Source organism: Cuculus canorus, chromosome 6 (assembly GCF_017976375.1).
Source record: "Cuculus canorus isolate bCucCan1 chromosome 6, bCucCan1.pri, whole genome shotgun sequence".
Taxonomy (NCBI): Eukaryota; Metazoa; Chordata; class Aves; order Cuculiformes; family Cuculidae; genus Cuculus; species Cuculus canorus.
The window spans coordinates 16,049,892-16,071,390 of record NC_071406.1 but is presented as its reverse complement, the minus strand read 5'-3'; the positions used below and the strand labels follow the sequence as shown (position 1 = coordinate 16,071,390).

The following is a 21,499-nucleotide window of genomic DNA, read 5'->3' as shown; positions in this document are numbered from 1 at the left end:
GCTCTACCGAGCCGTGCCGAGCTGCACCGAGCCGTGCAATATGCTGTGCTAAGCCGTGCCGAGCTGCACCGATCCGATCCGAGCCGTGCCGAGCCCAGCCCCACGCGGCTCCCGCTGCTGAGCGCGGCGCGGGCGGGCGGGGCCGCGCGGTCACGTGGCGGTTCGAAGATGGCGGTGGGGCGCGGGGTGCTGGCGGCCGGGCTGCTCCGCGGGCGCGTGGCCATCGTCACCGGCGGCGCCACCGGCATCGGCAGGGCCATCGCCGCGGACCTGCTGGCGCTAGGTGGGCGCGGGGTGCGGCGGCGGCCGGCGAGAGGACGGAGCCCCCGTGCTCCGTGTTGGTGAGGCGGCGCCTCGAACGCTGGGCTCAGCGTGGGGAGCCGCAGTGAGAGAGACCTCGAGGAGAAGGGGATGGAGCTGGTGAAGGGGCTGGAGAACAAGTGTAATGAGGCGGCTGAGGGAACTGAGGTTGTTTAGCAGAAAAGGAGGCTGAGGGGAGACCTCGTCACTGCCTACAACTGCCTGAAAGGAGGGTGTAGAGAGGTGGGTGTTCATCTCTTCTCCCAAGTGACCGGAGGAGAGGGAATAGTTGTGCCAGGGTAGATTCAGATTGGACATTAGGGAAAATTTCCTCACTGAAAGGGTTCTCGAGCACTGGAACTGCCCAGGGAGGTGATGGAGTCACCATCACCGGAGGTGTTTAAAGGACGGGTGGATGAGGTGCTCAGGGATATGGTTTAATAGTGGACAGCTATGGTTGGGCTTCATGATCTCAAAGGTCTTTTCCAGCCTAGCGATTCTATGATTGCTGGGGCTGTGGCGTGTTCCCGGGGCGGGCAGCGGGTCTGTGAGGAGTGCGTGGATGGGACGGTGACAGGAGTCAGAGACAGCGAGGGGAAGGAGGGGAGGGCGATGTAGGGCTGTGTATTTTGACCCACTGGCACTTCGAACACGTAGTGTTTGAAATACAGCAGTGACAGTGAGGTTGTGTTAAACCCTGGCCTTTTCACACACCCTCTGAGCTGAGTTTTCATCTTGCTTATCAGGAGGGTTTACCTGGTTGTTGAACTGAGTCCTGTAGAGAAGTGTGGGTTTGGACTGAAGTCCATATGGTCAGTTTAGGTCAGCTTCTCTCCCAGTGCTTGTGACAGAATTGTCCTGAAGTTAATCGTTTTCTTTCAGTCCTGATTGCAGAGAAGTGGTAAAATCTGGAGTGAAAGTCAGTCTTCTGCAACACCTTTTCTGCAGGTCCACCTTGCAACACCTTTTCTGCGAGTTTCAACATAAGTGCTAGGGATCGTTGTCATCAGACTGGTTTTGAATAATGTTTCCTATTATGATTGGATTCACCGTCTTCACAATACCAGGACTAGCACTATGCCTCATGGTGCCACAGTTCTGTGGTTTGTGATGTCGGAATGTCCATGCCAGTTCGCTGCTTTCTTTGTTGAGACTGTGTGCAGGGAGACATCTCTGCCTCTCCTGGCCTTTGTCACCCCTGCTTTCCACTTGCTGTGTGGAGCTGAAGTGAGGACTCGTTCTGTGACATTCGTATTACTGGGGAGCTAAGCTTTTTTTTAGGGTGACCTTACATGCTGTCTTAAAGATGTGCCTTTTTCAGCGTCATCACACTGTTGGCTGATGATGTTACCCAGTTACGTTAAAATTGTTTCATATGTTTTTTTTCTCAAGTAAAATACAAATAAGAGAAGTGTGTGTCCATAGCATCCTGAACAGAAAGCAAAGCTGCAAATATCTACAAACCACATGTGAGAAAATGAAGAAAGAGCTATGGTTTAAGTCTGAGTAACCTTCCTCATCTGCAGAGCTACTGGCTACTCATGACAAGATGACTGGGAACTATTCCCATATATACCTTGTGCTTTAGGCTGCATTTTTTGTGGAGGGTGGCTGGCTGGACAGAGAAAGCCTGTAGAAGCAGTAATGCCATACGCTGCTTTTATAACCACTCTCCTTTGCAGCCTTCTGGACAGATATAAACTTCTCATCTGGAAACTTGTGCCCTTTTCCCTCTGACACTTTCAGGAAATGGTCTAGTCATTCTTTTTAAAGAAAAATAAGTGAAGTAGAGTCTGCTTGTACAGTAGATACCAAGTATTCCTCAGTAGGTTAGAATCTCCCCCTCCTTTATTTAAGGTATTTAGCAAAAATATAGTCTTTTACCAGACTTTGTTGTGTATCAGTGTGTGTATTAATAAGCACTTAAGTTGATAATTATAATTGTGCTAGTGTGATTTAGTATTGTATTAATCAGTAGTTGTGTGTGCCATTTTATGAATTCTACTCTGCCTTAGTCAGATGCTTGTGCAAGTGACTGGAGTTCTTCGTTCAACAAATTGGGAGACCTCAGAGACTGATATCTTTACATGTGTAGTTGTAAGTAGCTGCTGGTTAAAGGTGGAGCTTCTGTTCCTGTGGATATGTAGTTGCAGCACTTCCATTTGGAAAAATTCGGTGATTCAGCTCCTCTCTTTTTATTTTTTTTAATAGCTTTATGTATATTTTCACAAGGCAGCCGGAGCCAAATGAACAGCTTGCTGCTGTTTACTCTTACTAGTTATTTTGAGTTGATTCTGGTGTTTGTTTGATCACATGAGAGGCCAAATTCCACTCAGTAAAATAGCAACAAAGGAAAAAAAAAACACCTGGCAAGATGTTAACTTCTTTTTTTTGGCTGGATTAGGGTGTTGAATTGCTTTATGTTAAAGTAGATGAGCACCACAGCTGGTGTGAGGAAAGAACAGCTTCTGTTAGGATGCTGAGATTATGGTAGGAGTGAACTGGGAGCAAGTTCGCTCCTACTTCTTGCATACTTGGCAGTGGAAACTTGTAATTTGCTTATCCATAATATGAAATTGGATGCCTACTGGATTTTCACTAGGAATTAATTGGGTGTGGTCTGTTTTAGTCTATGTAGTAACAGTTGCTGAAGCCTTAAACCTGTCCTGAGTCTACTGGTGTGGAAGAAGAAACTAGACTGATTGTAGTGTGAGTACTTGCCATTTATTTGGCACTTGCATTGTTTTCCTCTGTAAAATGAGTCCTTCTGCCTTGGAATACTGAAAAAAGCAGAAGGCTTGAGCTCCTGCCTAGTTTTTTCCTCTCCTTCCTGAGCTAGTACTCTGCTGCATGTTGCAGTGCCACAGGGAAGCCTCTGTTCCTGCTATCTGTAGTCTGCAGATAGGAATTACTCTCACGAGGCTATCATTCCTTCAGACTCTGAAGGTTTAAAAAGCAGAGCATTACATTTGCTCACCTCTAGTTGAAATTACAGCCAGCCATACAATAAGAATCTTTTTGTGGTTTTAGGAGCAAGCAATTTTTGTAATCAAGACCTGCTGAAACATCTTTAAATTGCATATTTGATCAGAGAGGCAGCTGTGAGCAGAGGGAGCAAAAGTGATGTCTGAAAGCTAATTCACTGACTCTGCACCTCACAGGCTGCCTTCCCCTCTGCAGGAAGGAGAGGGAACCTTATGGACTTTTTTTGATTGCTCTTTTCCTTGCACAGTGGGATCTTGTTGCTAAGAAGCACCTGACATCAGTCATTTCTCTCTCTTGCAAGAACTTCAACACTGTATCTTCTAGTCAATGACTAATAAATGTGCATCCTACAGGATATCTCCATGTTGTTATTAAAAAAATGGCATACCTTAATTTTTATGATGTTCTCTGAAGGATCTTTCATTTTGTCTCTGCAGGTTGCAGTGTTGTTATTGCGTCTCGTAAATTCGACCGATTAAAAGCTGCTGCAGAAGAACTGAATAACACATTTTCTTCCATGAGTCCTGCCCAAGTGACTCCCATACAGTGCAATATCCGCAAAGAAGAGGAGGTAAAGACCAGTGGTCTTGTTCTGGAGCTTAATATGTCAAAAGCATATTGTGTATATAAACTCTTGAGTCTCCAGAGGTCTTCTCTGGTCCTTGAAAAGTGACTTAGGTCAGGGAACAGGTGCAGTAAAGCACTGTTAGATTCATCTAGATAAAGATTTGCTTTCCAAGCAAAGACCACTTGTTAGCTCCCACAGCAAGAAAACATTTGTCATTGCAAATATTTTTCTAACCATGTATACACATTTCAGATATTTGTAAGAGAAGCAGGCCCTGGAACTGGCATGTTCTACTGCTGAGCTGGAGCCCACTTAGTGTGGTCTGTGTCACATTTCTGTGACAGCAGTGAGGGGGCGTTAACTTGTGAAGATGGAGACCTCAGAATAGTTCCTTCGAACAGGAAGTCACAGCATGGAATGTCAACTCTTGTGACTTGACACAAGTGCCCTGCATTGTCAGTTGTGCTTGTATTAAAGCAGAAACCCTCTACAGAGGGTTTGTTTTTAGCTACCTTTCAAATTTTCGTTACCGTTTGAGATGTGCCTCCTTACAAACTCTTACTATCCACCTTGGGCTTTTTCTTTTTTCTTCATGCTATAAAAAATGGAAAATCAAGAGCAAAAGAATTTAATCCATGTTCTTCAGAGGTCTGCATTCACCTTCTGTTTTTAAACTAGTGTAATTAAACATTTACAAGTCCAACATCGGGTTGAACTTTTAACTTATTGAAGGCAGCTAGAAAATTCTCCAGTAACCACTGATTACTATGATTTTCTTCACCTTTCAAAGTCTGTTTTAAATTCTAGCATAACTTAAAGAAATTTTAATGACCTTCACTAGCTATATAGATTCTGGAAATGTCCTAATATACAACTGTAAAGCAAATAAAAAATAGAATTCTTCCTTCATGGAACAGCTCATGCCATAAAATATTTATAGTGATACAGTTAGACTTTCTGAAAGAGATGAGCCCTGGGGTTGTGCAGTGTGTCACTTCACCTACCAGCGAATTTTGGGTTTGTGTTTACTAGCATCAGCAGTGCGATATAATAGGTTATGACAGATGTCAGAGTGCAACTTACATGATTAAAGCTACAAGAAAGGAAAGAGGTAGAGAGAAAGAAAAGGCTTAAACCTTCACGTCACTCTTCTTGCAGAAAGTACTCTGGCAGGCTTAATAACCTTCTTCAGGTGAATCTTATTTCTGCATCAGTTTAAAAATGGTTTAGTGGCAGCTGCAGCATTCTGAAGTTTAGTGGCTACTGCAGTGTTTTGTGAGATAGTAGAAGGCTTGGATGATGAAATGAGGTAATCTCTGCTTAACAAACTACCATTCCTTCTTTGTTTCCTTTTTATTAAGTGAGGCTAAATGCATGTTTGACAAAACAGGATTAGATGGCTTTAGAAACTTCTTTGAAGGTGCTTTAAAAGCCTTTTTTATAGTGCTGTGTAAAACTTAAGGCATTATTCTGTGTTAGCAGTAGCCATGTTGATACTTCGAGAAACTTCTGTCTTTACTACTACCCTGCAGTTCCATTATAGAATTGTCTTGTTTTCAGTTTAGGTTTGAGCTCTACTCACTTACAGACACATCAGAGCTTTCTTTGAACTTCTTATACTTTGTTGGAGAAGCCCCTGTCGGGTCTCTTCTGCCACTGGAAGTTCTCATAAACCACTGATATGTCATATCTGTATCCACGGAAGAGAAGGTTCAGAGGAATAAGGTAGTTTAAACTCGAGTCTTGAACTTCTCAGTCATCAGCTTGGTCTTATAGTTTGACTTACTTGAGTTTTCCAACTGCTCTTACTTCTTTCTATTGAAGTCCTATTGAGAAAAAAATCACTGTGAAGCTTTTGTAAGCCTTTTGTGGAAGTTTTGAATATGGAATGCAATTTCTGTTGCATGGTAGCAGAAGAACCAAAGTGTACCTTCAAAACAAATATTTATCCATTCCAGAGACCCGTCTCCAAGACCAGGTATTTTTACTGCTTAGGGACATCCTATGATTTTTGTGCTGTAGCTCTTTTTTTTTCTGGCTCTGTCCTCCTCCATTAATTCTTTAATGCTAAGATTCTCAAAGGTTGCTAAATCCTGGCCACTTTTTACTTAATTTCTAAAATTAGTATTGGCCGAGAAATGTGTGAATGGCATTTTCAGCTTTTAAAATTGTAGTGAGGATAGCACTTCCTTACACTTAGGCGCTTAGTGCTTGTAAGCTGAAGCTAGATAAACTTAAATTAACAATTGGTAACTTATGCTGCTAAAAACTGTCAGAACTTAGAACTGAGGGCTGTGGCAGATTTTCTACAACCCACTGCTCACTGTTCCTTATTTATTATATTTGCTAAGAACAGCAATGGTGAATACTTTTTTCTAATTTGCACGTGATTGTCTTGCGGAGACTAGAAGAGAGGTACCTTTGGGCTTTTACTTCTAGTCAAAGACCACCATAAATCCTCTTTCAAAACCTATTCCATGCTTATCCTAAAATTTAGTGCCTGGGACTTGGGGTCTTAGGAACAGGGGTTGGTAAAAGATGTAATGGAGGATTTCTCTAGCCTAGGAGGTAAATCTTGAGTAGAGGCAATGTAGGAATATAACTCACTTCAGCATTTTCACAAATACAGGAGTAGCTTCCTGTTTACAGTGGAAGATGGGGTGACAAGGCATTTAAAATTTTGGCTTACCTCCCTAAAGAAACAAGAACTGTACAAATGTGTTGGCTCTGTATGCTACTCCTTAATATCTTTACAACTCGTTGTCTGGTTCCAGCTTAGTATTATAAGTGAAGAGTATTTATCTCAGAAATTCACAGAAGCATATTGTTGAGTAGAGAGGATAGCGTCTACAAGTATTCCCTCTAAGCTGTTCCATCCCCTTTCTCAGCTCTTATATCAGGTACCAAAAAATGTGTGAAGGAGAATGACCTTATAAATGTTTCAGCAAGGGAAAAAACTTGGGAATTCAAGCCTCCTTACATGTCAGAACTGATCCATCACAAGCTACAAAGCCCAGGAATTTTCCTGAAGAACTACATAATTCATTTATTATATCCTTGTCTTTGACATCTCACTGAAATCTTTCTAAGGGTAAATCTTTCTCTTAAAGGAAGCCACCATAATCACTCTGTTTGTACTGTACCATGCTGTCGAAGTTTAGCCCCACCTGGCCAAATTTGGCAGCTAAAATCCATGCAGTTGAGCTTCCAAAATATTTTCCCTCCTGCCTTGATCAAAAGGGAGAGGGAAATGGGAGGGAAAAGTATTCACTAGTTGTAAACTAGAACTACAGCTTTAATGAAATGGTAACTGAAATAATAATTAACATAATTAGAAAGTAATAAAATGTATACAAATATATGAGATCACTCGCCCACCCTACTCCTCAATGACTATACAGCTCTACAAATACTGCAGAGCAGACATGAGGGAGCTGGACTCGGGAACTGGATTCAGGAACGCAGGGATTCGGGATCAGGAGCAAACAAACAAACAAGGTCCTCACTGGACATCAGCCATCGCAGAAGAGCAGTGAGACCCTTGTGATCTCTCAATTTATACTGAGTATGATGTATATGGGATGGGATACTCGGTCAGTTTAGGGCCACCTGTTCTATTTGCCCCTCCTCATAGCTGTGGCTCCTTTTACCCTATCTTGAGGATGGCCTTAGTTCAGTATAAGCATTGGCCTTTTTGCATACCAATGCCTTGTGTTATCACTTTAGAGAAAAACACTGTCTCAAAAACATGCAGTTAGTTTTCAGAGATTGAAGTTACTTACAGCAAGTGAGTTAGTCACAAAACTTATTCTAATTTATCTCAAACTACAACACATGCCTTTTTTTCCTTTATCTCTCCATCGGTGGTTTTTCGCTTCTCTATAGGCCTCTATGAATTTTGTCCTGGTTTTAATGTTATATTCGGTCAGACTAGAGGGAGGGACTTAGAATAGAGGAGACGTAGGAGAAGAAAGTGCTTTCAAAATTGCCACATGATTTTTTTTTGCCTTCTATTGCAAATCTTAAAGTAACCAACCTGCTTTGAAGGTGACCCGGCTCATTCTTCTTGTGTGCTCTAGCTTGAAATTCAAGCATTAGAACACTCATCCCTCATCGTATAGTGCAGTATGTCTGTTAGAGCTCTTTCTGGCCTAGGAAGAGTCAAAGAAGGTGCAGTGAATTAATTGCTGTAGGAGCTTGATGGCAGATATCATGGGAATAGCTTAATGAATTCACATTTTTAAGTCTCTTAATCTTCATGCTCAGAGGCCCTCTTGCTTTCTGGCAAAGCTTACTTTTCATTTAATGTGCAAGAAATAACCATGCTTGATGGAGGAATTCCAACTAATGCACAACCTATCAGGCTTATTTCTGTCATGGGTTTGCTGCTGCTGCTTTTGTCTAGTTTTCCATTGAGTGTTTTGTAAAGGATAACAAACCTGTTTTGAGATTTTTAAGATTTTTTAAGGTTTTTTAAGATGGAAGAATAGAAGGTTCTGGGTTGATCACCTGAGGTTTCTATGTCTTGTCTTCATGGAGCCTTACACTGAAGCAATAATTGTGCACCTGTGCCTTATTCTGTGGTCCGCAGTGTACGTAGTGATCAATATTGTTTCTTAGTGATTATGAAGCTGAAGTGATTTAATTATTTGGATGTTTTCTAGCACTGTGCACGTAATATGCTGAATATTAAAGAGCAGGTCAGTTTGCTTTTACTGAGGTGCAGGCCAGACAGTTGTGTGTGTCTTTTCAAACCAAGCTCCTTTTCCAAAATCCATAGGATCTAAATAACTGATTCCTGTGCTTTAATGTAATGATGGCCAGAGTGGAGGAGAGAGAGCCTATCATTTTTCCATAATGAAAAGAGGTTTCTATTTGTCTTAGTAGTTGTTGGGAGGGGGAAGTATGTATTTGTCCTAAATGTTGAGCTACAGTAAATCTATTGATAGGGGAAAGACAGGCATGAGGAACTTTTTACCCTTTTAAAGCTTTTGTGATTCATGCTCTGGACAAACATTTCTTTAACTGGCATCTAGATAAGTAGAAGACATATCTGGGTAAGTGGAAGGTAAAACCTGGTACTTCTAGTAGGCCACTGCTTTTCTTGAAATCAGCAATTCAGAGTTCTGTGCACAGAGTCCCCTTTCCATGCTCAAGATACAGCAACAACAGCTGCTGCTGAGCCAGACCCCAAGGCTAAAACCTGTCGCTTGAGCATCTCACAAACAAGACGCCTTGAGACTGACTCAGTATGGTACTATTTAGCACTTACCTTGCATCCAAGTTCACTTCTAGCTTTTCTTTTTCAATAAGCTTTATAGCTTAGCATTGTCTCAGTTGGTTTGTAAATACTTAATGCCTGTCTGTGTGAAGCATGTAGTGGAAGAGCGTGACTTGGTGGGGAGCTGTGGATGAGAGATTCCTGTTATTTTAGTTTAAAATAATGCAGCAACAACAAAGTGAAAATACCTGTTATCACTGTGCAAGAATACCTACTAGTTCTAGTCCCCAGAGAGCAAATCTCTAACACTCTGTAGTGGGTAGTTTGCTGTTGAGTTTCACTTAAGGTCAAGGTGACCTGCGAATGCATGTGGGCATTTGTCCCTTTTCTGTGTGTCAGCAAGTGCTGTCATCTCAGTTATCTGTGAAGGTGTGGTACTGCATAACACTGAAGAGCTCCAGTCTTCTGATTATGTCTGAAGTGCCTGGTTTTGTTCTTTTCAGTCTTTTTCAGAAGCACATCCTAAACTGTTAGCTATTCCTTCTGCAGTTTTGCTTTGCTTCCAGAGAAAATTTTTAGTACCTTTTAATGGAGTTCTTTGTCTGTGGATTTTGAATGTTTAGGAATAGAAAGGAATCTTCTTCAGTTCTCACTGTGATTTAAATGTGTTCTACCAGACCCTTCTCCTCACTGTGCTGATGGCTGCTGTTACCATGTTTAGTGTAACTGGGAGAAGCACTGCAGTGATGCTTGCTCTATGACAGAGAAGACATTGTGAAGATTGCTACAGTTGGAGCCATCTGAGCTGTCACTGGCAAGCCTTTCAGAAAGCAAGACTTATATGCATTTTTTGGGGTTTTTTGTTGGTTGTTTTTTTTTTATTGCCCTGACAATATAATGCAAAAAGGAGGAACAACTGAGTTTCTGAGATACAACATGTGAACCATTTTGAATTGATCCATCATAGCAGGTTATATCCACCTGTTGAAAACTTGCTCGTAATATTTCTTCTCAGTGGATTTTTCTTCTATTAATTTGTCTTTTTTTTTAATGATCCTTAACATTTTCCCTTTTCTCTGTTTTTTTTTTTTCCCCCCCAGCCTGATTAGCCTTCATCTGCTCAAATATTCCTTGTGCTGAAAGCATTTCTCTTCAATAGATGAGCCCATACTTCAGTGATTTATGGAGAAAAATATTCAAAGCAAGATTCGCAGGTTGATAGGGACAAGAGTTTGATGTTGCTGAGTAACTTTTGCTGCCTACCAGGACATAAGTTACTTTTCTCTGGTTGTGAGCAAACCTGAAAGTCTTTGTGGTGATGTAGTTCTCTCACGTTGTGGGTTTGGGACTGCTGTCACAGATGTTTTGGTTTTTTTGATGTTTTTTTCCTCAAATCCCACAAGCTGTAGTGACTGATGTGAGGAATAGGATGCCATTCAGAACTTAGAGATGGTGATTTATGTATCACAATTATTTTTCTAGGGCATTTTTTCTCAGCAGGCATTAGTTTTTCAATTGGGCTTCAATCATTCTATGTTTATATAAGGTTTCTTTCTCAGAGGAGTGCATCCTTAGAGAATCTATACTATCCAGTGAAAACATCCTGCACTGTTAGCAGCAAAAGATGTAAGGCAGCTGTTTATGAGACTGAGTTGGTGGCACTCTTGGCAAGATACAGATCATGCATGGCTTATTCTTTTGTTCCTAAATGTTTTCTACTACTAACTCAATACAGAAAAAGGCTGATTGAAGTCCTTTCCCTGGTCAAATCTGTTTCAGCAGCAGCATTGCTTCTGCTGTTTGTTTTTTCGGGGTTTTTTTTGTCTGTTTTCTTTGACTGCAGATGCTAGACTAACTTTTTACATATGCGTCAATAGAAATAACTGATGCGTGGTACCTAGTTATGATAGGTAATGTAATCAGGAAACAGTCACGTTGTCCTATTTTCCCTATTTCTTGAGATAAAGGTTAAGTTCTTAAGCGGTTGCTATAGAGTTCTGATTCCTATCTTGTGATAGGAAGGATACATCGGCTTTTTGATAGCTGTAAAATCTTCGAATACTTTGGAATACATTGCCCCGCAGAATTTCTCTTGACTTTAATGTGATCGTGAGGTGAAACTTCCATACTTCCAAAGGAGGAGACAATGCAAAAAGCTTAGTATACAGCCACTAGCTCGTATTAGGTCAGTGTTAGAGCAGGAGATTCTCAGGATCTCTTTCTTTCCATATGAACTTAAGCCATTCTTTTATTGCACTGACAGCTCTTTGAGTGAGTGAATAAAATGACTATTACTATTTGCCTTTAATACCTTCTTGGAGTACCCAAGGGTAAATAGTGCCAGACAGTGCTTTTAGTTGTAAGTATTCATCCTGCTTATAGACAGAAGATATTTGCTTAGCCAAATAGTCACCTTTCTCACAACTTAGAGTATTTCCAGTACTTTTTGTGGAATGATAGAATGGCTTGAGTTGAAAGGGACCTTAAATATCATCTGATTCCACCCCCTCTGCCATGGGCAGGGACACCTCCCAGCAGGGATGGGCTGCTCAAGGCCTCATCCAACCTGGCCTTGAACACTTCTAGGGATGGGGCAACTTCCCTGGGCAACTTGTTCCAGTGCCTCACCACTCTCATTGTGAAGAATTTCCTCCTCATGTCTAGTCTAACTCTTCCCCCTTCCAATTTAAAGCCATTCCCCCTCCTCTATCACCCCATGCCTTTGTAAACAGTCTGTTCTCAGCTTTCTTGTAGGCCCCCTTCAGGTACTGGAATGTCGCTATAACATCTCCTCAGAGCCTTCTCTTCTCCAGGCTGAACAATCCCAACTCTCAGCCTGTCCTCATATGGGAGGTGCTCCAGCCCTCTGGTCATCTTTGTAGCCCTCCTCTGGACCTGTTCCAACAACTCCATGTACTTTTTAGAGTTCATGTTTTGTAGGGTAACAAACCAACCTTCTTGGTCTGCATAAGATTGGCTGTTGCCAACTTAAGTGTCAGAGCTTTAGTGAATGTACATAACTTCTAGATAAGAATTTTAATATTTACGAGATGACTTATGTTTTCTATTTTAAATGCTCAGGTATATGGGTCAGAGTTAAAAATCAGTAGCTATATTATATGGAAGTCATCCAACATCTGACTTAAACACCTCCTTCCTCATGAAAAAGGTCAGAAGACTCTTAGTTTGTCTTAAGCAGCAAGCTTTCATGTGCCTTTGTTTTTGTAAACCTTCAGCATCATAAATCGCCTTCTTTCAGTGCTGATACTTCATGTAGCACTTGCATTGTACCAGGAAGGTTTCCTAAATAAGCGTGGACTCAGCCCAATCCTTCTTGGCTGTCTAAACCTGTCATGCAGATCTGCTAGACTTCTCTGTGTGTGTGTGAGAAGACTGAGGGGGACAAACTACTGTCTGATAAAAAAATGGGGTATATTGGTGTATCATCAGCATACCACACTAACAAATATCGTTTCAGGTAGAAGCTTTAGTGAAGTCTACACTTAGTCTGCATGGGAAGATTGACTTCCTGGTGAATAATGGAGGAGGACAATTCTCAAGTCTTTCTGAAGCCATCCGTGCAAAAGGCTGGAATGCTGTGATAGATACGAATCTGACAGGCACCTTCTACTGCTGCAAAGCAGGTATGGACTAAACATTAAGCTTTTTTTGTTTGGTTGGGTTTTTTTTAAAGCGATATCGGAAGACAAGAAATGTGAAGTTTCCCTGCCTTGTTTTTTTTGCAACTTCTCTGACAGAGGATATTTGTTTTCATGAAATTCATCCAAACCTGTGCATAAAGCTGTACGTTACACTTGTTCTTATATACAAACCGACATTTGGGCAACTATGATCCTCTGGTTAAGGCCAGGTTTGGGGAGCCAGTTGGCTTGGATACTCTTAAAGGACTATAGGAAGACCACTTAACTTCTGTGGCTGGTGTTCCCTATGTGTAACACAGGAAAAGACTTCTCTCCCATCGAGGCTGTCAATTTAAAGTTAAATTCAAGTATAATACAAGATTGTCAGGTAGCATTTGGAACGTGAAAATGGAAGTAATTTACATGGAAGCATGAAATCTTGATTTTCACCAAAGGCTTCTTAGAAACATCGGACCTTACCCAGGCCACAACTGTTATCTCACTAATCCGGTGGTGAGGCTGTGGTACGAAGAGCAGATTGTTTACCTAAATCTGCACAGGAAATGTGTAGTGTACTTGGTGTTTAGAATCCAAATTTAGCTTCCAATTGGCAAGTTCATTTGTATGCATTTCTTCTAGTATTTATAGGTTATCTTCCTCCTTCATACAGTGTACAATGCCTGGATGAAGGAACACGGAGGAGTCATTGTCAACATTACTGCTGCCGTGAGAAATGGGTTTCCTGGAATGTCGTAATATATATTTTATTTTTACATTTTCTTATATTTTTCCCTTGGAAGTACTAAAATTGCACTTCAATATTTCATTTTAGAAAGATATGCACTGGCCAGCAGCAAGATATGGAAATACAGGAGCTAGGTCAAGAGAGAGCAAGAGTATCCCTTGGCTCTATGTGTGGGATTTCTTGTTAACTCCGTAGAGACTGCAGGAGTAAATGCCATCTCTGGTCTCTATCAACTTATATGTAAGAAGATGTGAAACATGACTTGTTAGTGAAGCTTTCACAGGTGTTAGTGGGACTAGTTGCAGTGAAATGTAACTTTTGCTTGTTCTCTCTCTGAATTTCTGGAGAATTTGTAAGAACTTGGCACCTGTTTTCCTCTTGTAATGTCAGTTTACAGGTCTTGATGGTACAGTGAGTTAGGGGAGTTGGAATGGCACAAGGAGAGTAAGGGGAACATTGCTATTATGTTGACAGGTTTGGGTTTGTCCTTTGGGTCATTAGTGGTGCCTTTCCCATTTTCCTTTTAACTCTCAGTTTGTAACCATCTTTCTTGGTGAAAGTATGTGAGGCAAAGAATCTTTTGCTTTTGCTTTGCTCCTTTCTTTACTGGGAGGAGGTTCCTGTTTACAAGCATATTGCTACATTTGAAGTTCTTTTTTACTGATACAAATGATCACAGCTGCATGAAAGTGCAGCGTCCTTGCCCTATCCTTATGTGTACTATATTTGTTCAAATTTGGTACCCACAAAACTGAGGTGAGCAAGAGTCTTCAGATTTTAAACTTTTCCATCAAAAAAGTTTCAATTTTTTGAAAGCAAATTAATGCTCTTAAAGTGAACTGTTTCAGTTCTTTTCAAAGGAAATTTTTAAGCTTTCAAAATGCTGCATTTTGGCAGTCTCTTAATTGAAAAAAAAATCTTAATTTCTTCTTTGAAACTACCTTTTTTCAGCTTTGAAATTGAATTTCAGTTTAAGAAAATGTAGCACTTACTCAAATTATATTTGTATATTACCTCTCTTTGTTCTCATTCAGGGTTGAACGTTTTCAAAATGTCACGTTTTTAAGGAACAATGGAATATTTTCTCACTAGCTTGTTCATGGCAATACAGAATAAATGTAGAGATCCACAGGGTGGTGCTAAAGCTACAGTTATTTGAGTTTCTCCACTATAGTTAAGTCTGGTTGAATTGTCACAGCAAATAGGCTGAAGCTGTATTTGAGAGTTGAACGAAGAGATAAAAAAGCCTAGTTCTGAATAACAGTAGAAAAAAGTTTTCCCAAATAACTGGGTGTGTGGACAGACAAAGCTACTTAGTTATAATAATTTTTTTTAAACAGTGGCTGATTTTAATCATGTTTGTCAGTAGGTCTAAACTATTTCTCAGACCACTGATTTTTCAAGTGTTGCTTTTCCTGTGCAGCCTACCTTTTGTAGTTTTACACAGCTTGAATTTTGCCTCCTATTGTTTTTCATTTCATAAGCCTGCTTCTGCAGTAGAATGTAGTTGACCTCATGCCATGTTGGGTAAGAGATGATAAGTATTGCCAGACATGACAGGAAATCTTAGCATAGCTTGTTTATACTGTGATGCTATGGTCAAACTTAAAAACTAGAATATCTCTTTTTCTCTCAGGTCCAGCCACAGAAAGCTACTCTGTCTACCCTAGTGTGGCTGTGGTAGAATTAACATTGAGCATTGTTAACTGAAGGAACAGATGCTTCTTTTGCTTTCTTTTCTCAATAGGCATACAGGAGCTGCAAGGGCCGCAGTGGAGAACCTAACCAAGACTTTAGCTTTAGAATGGGCCCACAGTGGAGTAAGAATCAACAGTGTTGCTCCTGTAAGTAATAGCAAATGATCTGATTAAGTTTAGCCGTCATGTCTGTTTGTATTTCAAAAACTTTCAGACCTAAAGGGATTTTAAAATCTGTTTTAAAATTTTAAAATGTTTGTGGATTATTTATTTGTTATTCCCTCATCTACATTCTTCCAGTCATTTGAGTGTGTTTTGTACTGTTTGGATGACAGCGCAGGGATGTAGCTTAACATTACTTCTGCTCTTTGCTTTGTCTTGGCACTCTTGGTTTCTAGCCTAATGAAAGGATACCTGGGAGGAGTCAATGACCTGTCAGACAAACCTTTAATATAAAATTATTGAATGTGTTGTGTTTCAGTAATGATTACATTATTTCTGAGTTCACAGAAGTTTTTCTGTTTGAAGTTCAGGCATGCTGATGGCTTCTACCTATACTTACAAAGTTATTTTGAAAACCTCTGAATGTGTCATTAAATGTCTTTTACTTTGTTTTCTACATATTAAGTTAGATGGGTTTTAGGCATAAAAAGTCCATATTTGGAATGGACCTTTTCTCAAAGAGTCTAAATGTGAAAATTTGTGTTCTGATTTTTTGTCTTATCTAATATATGCAGACAGGAAACCACTATACAGGTCAGCTAAAACATGTCTGCTGCATTTCTGAGGAAGTAGATAGCATGCAGGAGTCGTTTTAAATTACTGTATGGAAACACCAGCTATATTTTCTAGTGCATGGTGCTGCAGATACAGAGGATATGTAGAAGCACTAGCTTTGACATTTGAGATTGTGTTGACAGTTATGATTTGTGTAATCTTCAGTTTTAACCACAATTTAATTTGCACATTTACTGCCTTGAAAACGAAAGAAGATAGATGAGCTTTGTCCAGCTACTTCTACATTCAGAATTTGTTATCTCACAGTATAGTTAAGTGTTGGATTTGTTTATCTGGTCCCTAGGAAGATCTTTCTACTGTCTTTGTAGGATGGCTGTATATCTTGTTCCTCTTGTCCTAAACCACCTGTCACACTTTCTTTGGCGTAGCACCAAATGCGTATTGGCCGATGTAGAATGATCATTCCGGTTGTGGGTTTTACATAGCCTCTGTGAGGCCAAACTCATTTGGAGACCTGATAAATATTAAGATCTACTGGCTTGTTTTTCTTGTTAAAGGTTTTTTTCTGATTTATCAAGTCATAAAATCATAGAACAGTTGGGGTTGGAAGGGACCTTAAAGATAGTCTGGTTCCAACCCCCCTGCCATGGGCAGGAACACGTCATTCAGAAATAAATGATTAAGACAGCATTATTATGTGAATGTCTTTTTCAAGCATACTAATTCCCTAATCGTACAGATTATACTTTATAATACATGCCAGCAGAAGTTTTTGACAAGCAAACACTTCAATATTTTGCCTCTTACTGGAATATTTGCTAGCTTTGTTGCTATGCTGGTGACAAAAATCCATTAGTTACAGTAATACTTCAGATCCTTCTGCCACCTTTATGGAGACGGTAGGTCTGTGGTAACCATACAAAACTGCTACTGCTTTATAGGAGCAGGATAACATGAATTGAATGCATATGTAATGAGACAATTCTAAAAAAAATAATTTCACGTATAAGTTACTTCCCTACCTCCCAAGATATAATCATTTACATTTCACAGTTATCTTAGAAAATAAATCTTAGTATATGCTCCTTGGATGAATTCAGATTGTGTTATCTTACTTGAACTTGCATCCCACTTGTTCTGTCGTAACTAATCTATGTAACCCAATGTTCCTGTTGCGGTAGCCTTCCTCTTCCCTCTCGAGTCTAAACTAGACTGAGTAATCGTCAGATCAAAGACAAGTAACTTGTTTGCATTTCTATAGCAGCGAAGCAGAGAGTCTGAATTCTGTCTGTGCAATCTGTCTGCTTCCATAATTCACAATAAAATCAATGTAATGTTCTTACAGATTACAAGAAACCATTGAGAACTTGTTCTAGGGGCTTAATAGTTTTCTGCTGTAAGATAACATGAAGTGCTTGTAATTTCAAAACAGTCTTTGAGTTTCTTCTTTATATTCTCCACTTCATAATTATTGAAGTGGCAGCAGAAAACTGGAATAATATGAATTATTACACTTGAATAGAGATGTGGCTAACAGCCATGCTACCTTCTAGGATAAATTATACTGTTCCATTAAATTTAAGAACTTGCATTCGAGTGCTGTTTACATATTTAAACAAACAGAAAATCACAGTAATGACAAAGTCACAACTTGACAATGATTGTAGTTTAAACATATGCAAGAGAACCTCATTTTCACTATGCTGTTTTAAAAATAGGGACTGGTATTTTCAGAAACCGCTGTTGCGAACTATGGAGAACAAGGTATAATGATGTGGTTAAAGAGCATACCAAAGATTCCTGCTAAAAGGTCAGCAGTTCCTGAGGAGGTAATGTATTTCAGAATATTTGTGATATTTCTACTTCTGTGTATCAATTTAGAAGCCACTTCAAGCACGGAGAACAAAAAAGACTTATTTTTTCACTGTGATGAAATATTAGAAAAGAAAAAAGCTTGCAGTGGTGTATAGTAGTGCCTAGTGGGAGACTTAAGCTAGTAGTCATTGTTACACTGGAAACGTAATATAGATGCCTCTTAGAGCTGGAGTGTTCCATAGTAGACATCAGTTCTGAAAAAGTTGACTTCCAGCAGGAAGGACTGAAAGAATGAATGTTAATGTGGAAAAAAAGAAAAAAGTGTGTTTTAAAAATACTTAGTTCTCTTTTACCACCTCTGATAAACGGGTCAAATTTTTTGTTTGAATTTTGGCGTCTGATGCTGATCTTTGAGAGCTTACTGGATTTCATCTGTTAGGTACTTGATGTTTGTGGCTGGAAAGACAGCTTTAACACTTTTACAGTTTTCCTTACTGAGTAGAAAATGTTGCTATGTCTTGTCTGTAAAAGTTTTTACAAGCGTCCTTGAAGTGACCAATTCCCAGCAGTTTAAGAAAGATTAAAATTGTCATTCTTTTGCTAGATCTCTCCCGCAGTGTGTTTTCTACTATCTCCAGCTGCTTCTTTCATAACTGGGATAACCATGGTTGTGGATGGTGGCCAAAGTTTGTATGGCCATGCCCTAGAGATACCCGGTAAGAAATGGGCTACAAAATCATGCCCTTCAAGTGATTGAAGTTGGGCAGTGGGAGGACAAAAAAGTAAAATTCCTAGTTTCTCAGTCAACTGAGTGTGTTTTATTTGTTTCCCTCAGATCATGACAGATGGCCCTCACCACCGGAAGGGAAAAATTCCGAAATGCTGAAAAAGCTTCTTTCTGACACGATCAAGCCAAAGTTGTAAAAGACTGAAATTTCACCTTATTCCTAGTTGCACACTTGCTAATAATGTTGCTTTGTGATTTGGTCTTATTATTCTCAGTAATATAATTTTTTTTGCTCATATATAGCTACATTGAGTGCCTTGATTTTCATTGGTTTGTATTTAAAATCTGAAAGGCTGTACATAATAAATTTATTCTCTGAAATAATCACTGCCTTGAAAACATTGTCTTTTGCAGAAGGGAAAGTATAAAAGACATTCTCCATTTGCATAGGCATTAAATAATGAAGAATCTCAGTCAGAAGTGAATAAGAATATATTCATTTTGAAGTGAAGGGAACAGAGTGGAAATGTTTTGGAACCCTTCTATTCTGGATGAATTTAGGGAGGAGGTCATTTAAATCTCTAATATTAGCTGCATCAGTAACCCTTGAGGTAGCTGTCAGCTCTACACTATTTCTGTTCAGCCACTCACTGAGTATTCAACGATGATTTTAAAGACTTAATAAGTATTCCCCTGAAAAGAATTAAAACTACGGCAGAATGCTGTTATGGAACAGGCTGCCCAGGGAAGTGGAGGAGTTGCCATCCCTGGAGGTCTTCAAAAAGTGTGTAGACATGGCACTTTGGGAAGTGGTTTAGTAGATGTAGTGGTGTTACGCTGATGGTTGGACTGGATGATTTTAGAGGTCTTTTTCAACCTTAATGATTTTATGATTCTAATTTTTCAGACTAATATGGTATATTATTTTGGAATATTTTGCATAGTTTGAAGATACAACAACATAATGGAGTTAAGCTGGCTGCGACTTAAATAATAGAATAATCAGCTAATAAACTTAAGCTTTAGCATACAGTGATGGAAAACAGTATAGATTCAACAACATAACATGCAAAGTCTTGAAGCAAAAGCTGTGGTGTATATTGCAGTGCTTTCGGCAGTGTGCAAAACGGTTAAAGGAGAAACTTGGAATCCTTGGTTTCCTGGTGAAAACACTTTCTATCCATGTCTTCCCATGTTAACACAATTTTGTTCATCGGGATCTCTAAAACACATGATTCTTGTGATCAATAAAGAGATTCTTTTTTTTAAAAAAACGGAAAATTTGCAGTATATTGCTCAAAGAGGTTATATTTGTCATGACTCCTTTTTTTATGCATTTTAAGGCAAGCGTTCCCATGTCTGATAACTTCAATCAAAGTATAAAATATAAGTGATGACTTTGTTCACTCTAACAAGTGAAATTTGTGGAATCAAGTCACTGCTATAGAAGCAACCTGTTTAATACTTCATTTTGGATTGAATATAAGTCTCTGCCATGTGTTTGTTCTCTGCAAAGATGTTTAACTTTTTTCTTTCATTAAAATATGGGAACTTACATAGGCACGTGTAGATTGCTTTTTCATGAAAAAGTGCCAGTTTTGTGGGAGAGGAGAGGTTTGAGCTAAAATGCTTTCTCCTGGTTGCAAGAAACTAATATTAGCTTTTTTCAAACCTCTTGTGCATATTGTGGTTATTGCAAGTAGTAGGGCACTACTACAGCAAAAGAATTCCTGGAAAATAATGTACCTGTTAGTTATCTAATTCTAGAAGCCTAGCCTGTTGCATTTCAGGGAAGTTAGTTTGTTAAGAGATTGTTTCTACATTCTTAACATTTTTCTGCAAAAGCAGGATAAATAGAAACAGGCTTGAGGAATTTACTTTCTCTTCATGTTTGACTGTGAGCTTCTATGACAAGTGTGGACTGTGGATTTGATGTGAAATGGAAGTGATTTGATAAAACTAAATTATTTTTATTATGTCTCAGAGCTGTTCTCTACAGGATTTGAGCATAAACTTGGAAATGATTATTTTGTCCTGTTGCAAATTTCCTCTTTAACATCGCTGGAGTCAGAATATTCATAAAGAGGAAAAGTTTATGGATAATGAAGGTGAAATGAATCGCTCATCTCAGTGAAATGGAACATTAGAAAGGTGAGCATTCTCCAGTGGGGGAGACATGTTCAGCCTGCAATTAATAAACTCCTCCACAAGTAAGATCTATAACAAACCTTGTACTGAATACAAGGAACCTTTATTTGACCTTGCCGTCTTCAACTTGCAGCAAAGCAATGGATGTATTAAGAAGATCTAAGGTAGCTTTTTAGAAGAGACTTGTTCCTTTGTGCACTTTTTTCCTTGGCAAGAAGTTGAAACAGCCAGTGTTTGTGGAGCTATAATGCACAGCAGTTTAGTGCAATAGGAGAATATACTCAAAGTACTCTAGGGGTAAGCATGGTGTAAGAATACACAAAATAGGTTCTCAAAAGAGAAGGGGAAACACCAGCATACTCTGCTTTTTTTCACTTTTTTTTTTTTCTGTAACAATACTAATGTTCCCCAAGCGCTGAGGCTTACTGTGCACAATATTAAAATGCGTATCAAATTATATTACGTTAGGATAGTAACTCCTGTGCTGTAATGATTTTGCAATGATCACAGCCTCTCTCTCCTTTTTTTTTTTCTTTTTTTTTTTTCTCACACCAGGGAGAACGTGAAATGTTTAATTCTCAGAACAGAGGTTTTATTTGGGTCCTTGCCTCTTTGGCCCATTTTTATGCACTTTAAAATTATTCTAAAAGTTTTGCGACACCTCACAGAAACCCAATGTTGTGTCATCTGGCAGCACGAATGTTTCAGGTTTCTGCTCTTAGTGCTGCAGATAATATCAGCTGTAGCAAGGCTCTTCCCACACCGTTGTAACAACAGCCCTTGATCAAAGGACATTGGGAGGTTAAAAAAATGGGTGTGGTAACAAAAACATCCTTGACCTGTATAAGATTTGGGTAGCTGAAGTTTAGAGAACAGGGCTTGATTTTATTTTATTTATTTATTTTACAAGGCAT

At 39.5% G+C, this 21,499-nt stretch overlaps 1 protein-coding gene across 1 annotated transcript; it reads left to right on the top strand.

Annotated features, from left to right (window-relative positions):
* The first annotated feature begins 113 nt into the window (after positions 1-113).
* On the top strand, positions 114-19,972 carry PECR (peroxisomal trans-2-enoyl-CoA reductase). Its single transcript, XM_054069898.1, has 8 exons — positions 114-283; positions 3,723-3,856; positions 12,553-12,718; positions 13,386-13,467; positions 15,208-15,304; positions 17,614-17,724; positions 18,315-18,426; positions 18,546-19,972. Exons 1-8 carry the CDS (start codon positions 169-171, stop codon positions 18,632-18,634), a joined length of 906 nt encoding a protein of 301 aa, XP_053925873.1. The 5' UTR covers positions 114-168; the 3' UTR covers positions 18,635-19,972.
* The last annotated feature ends 1,527 nt before the right edge of the window (positions 19,973-21,499 follow it).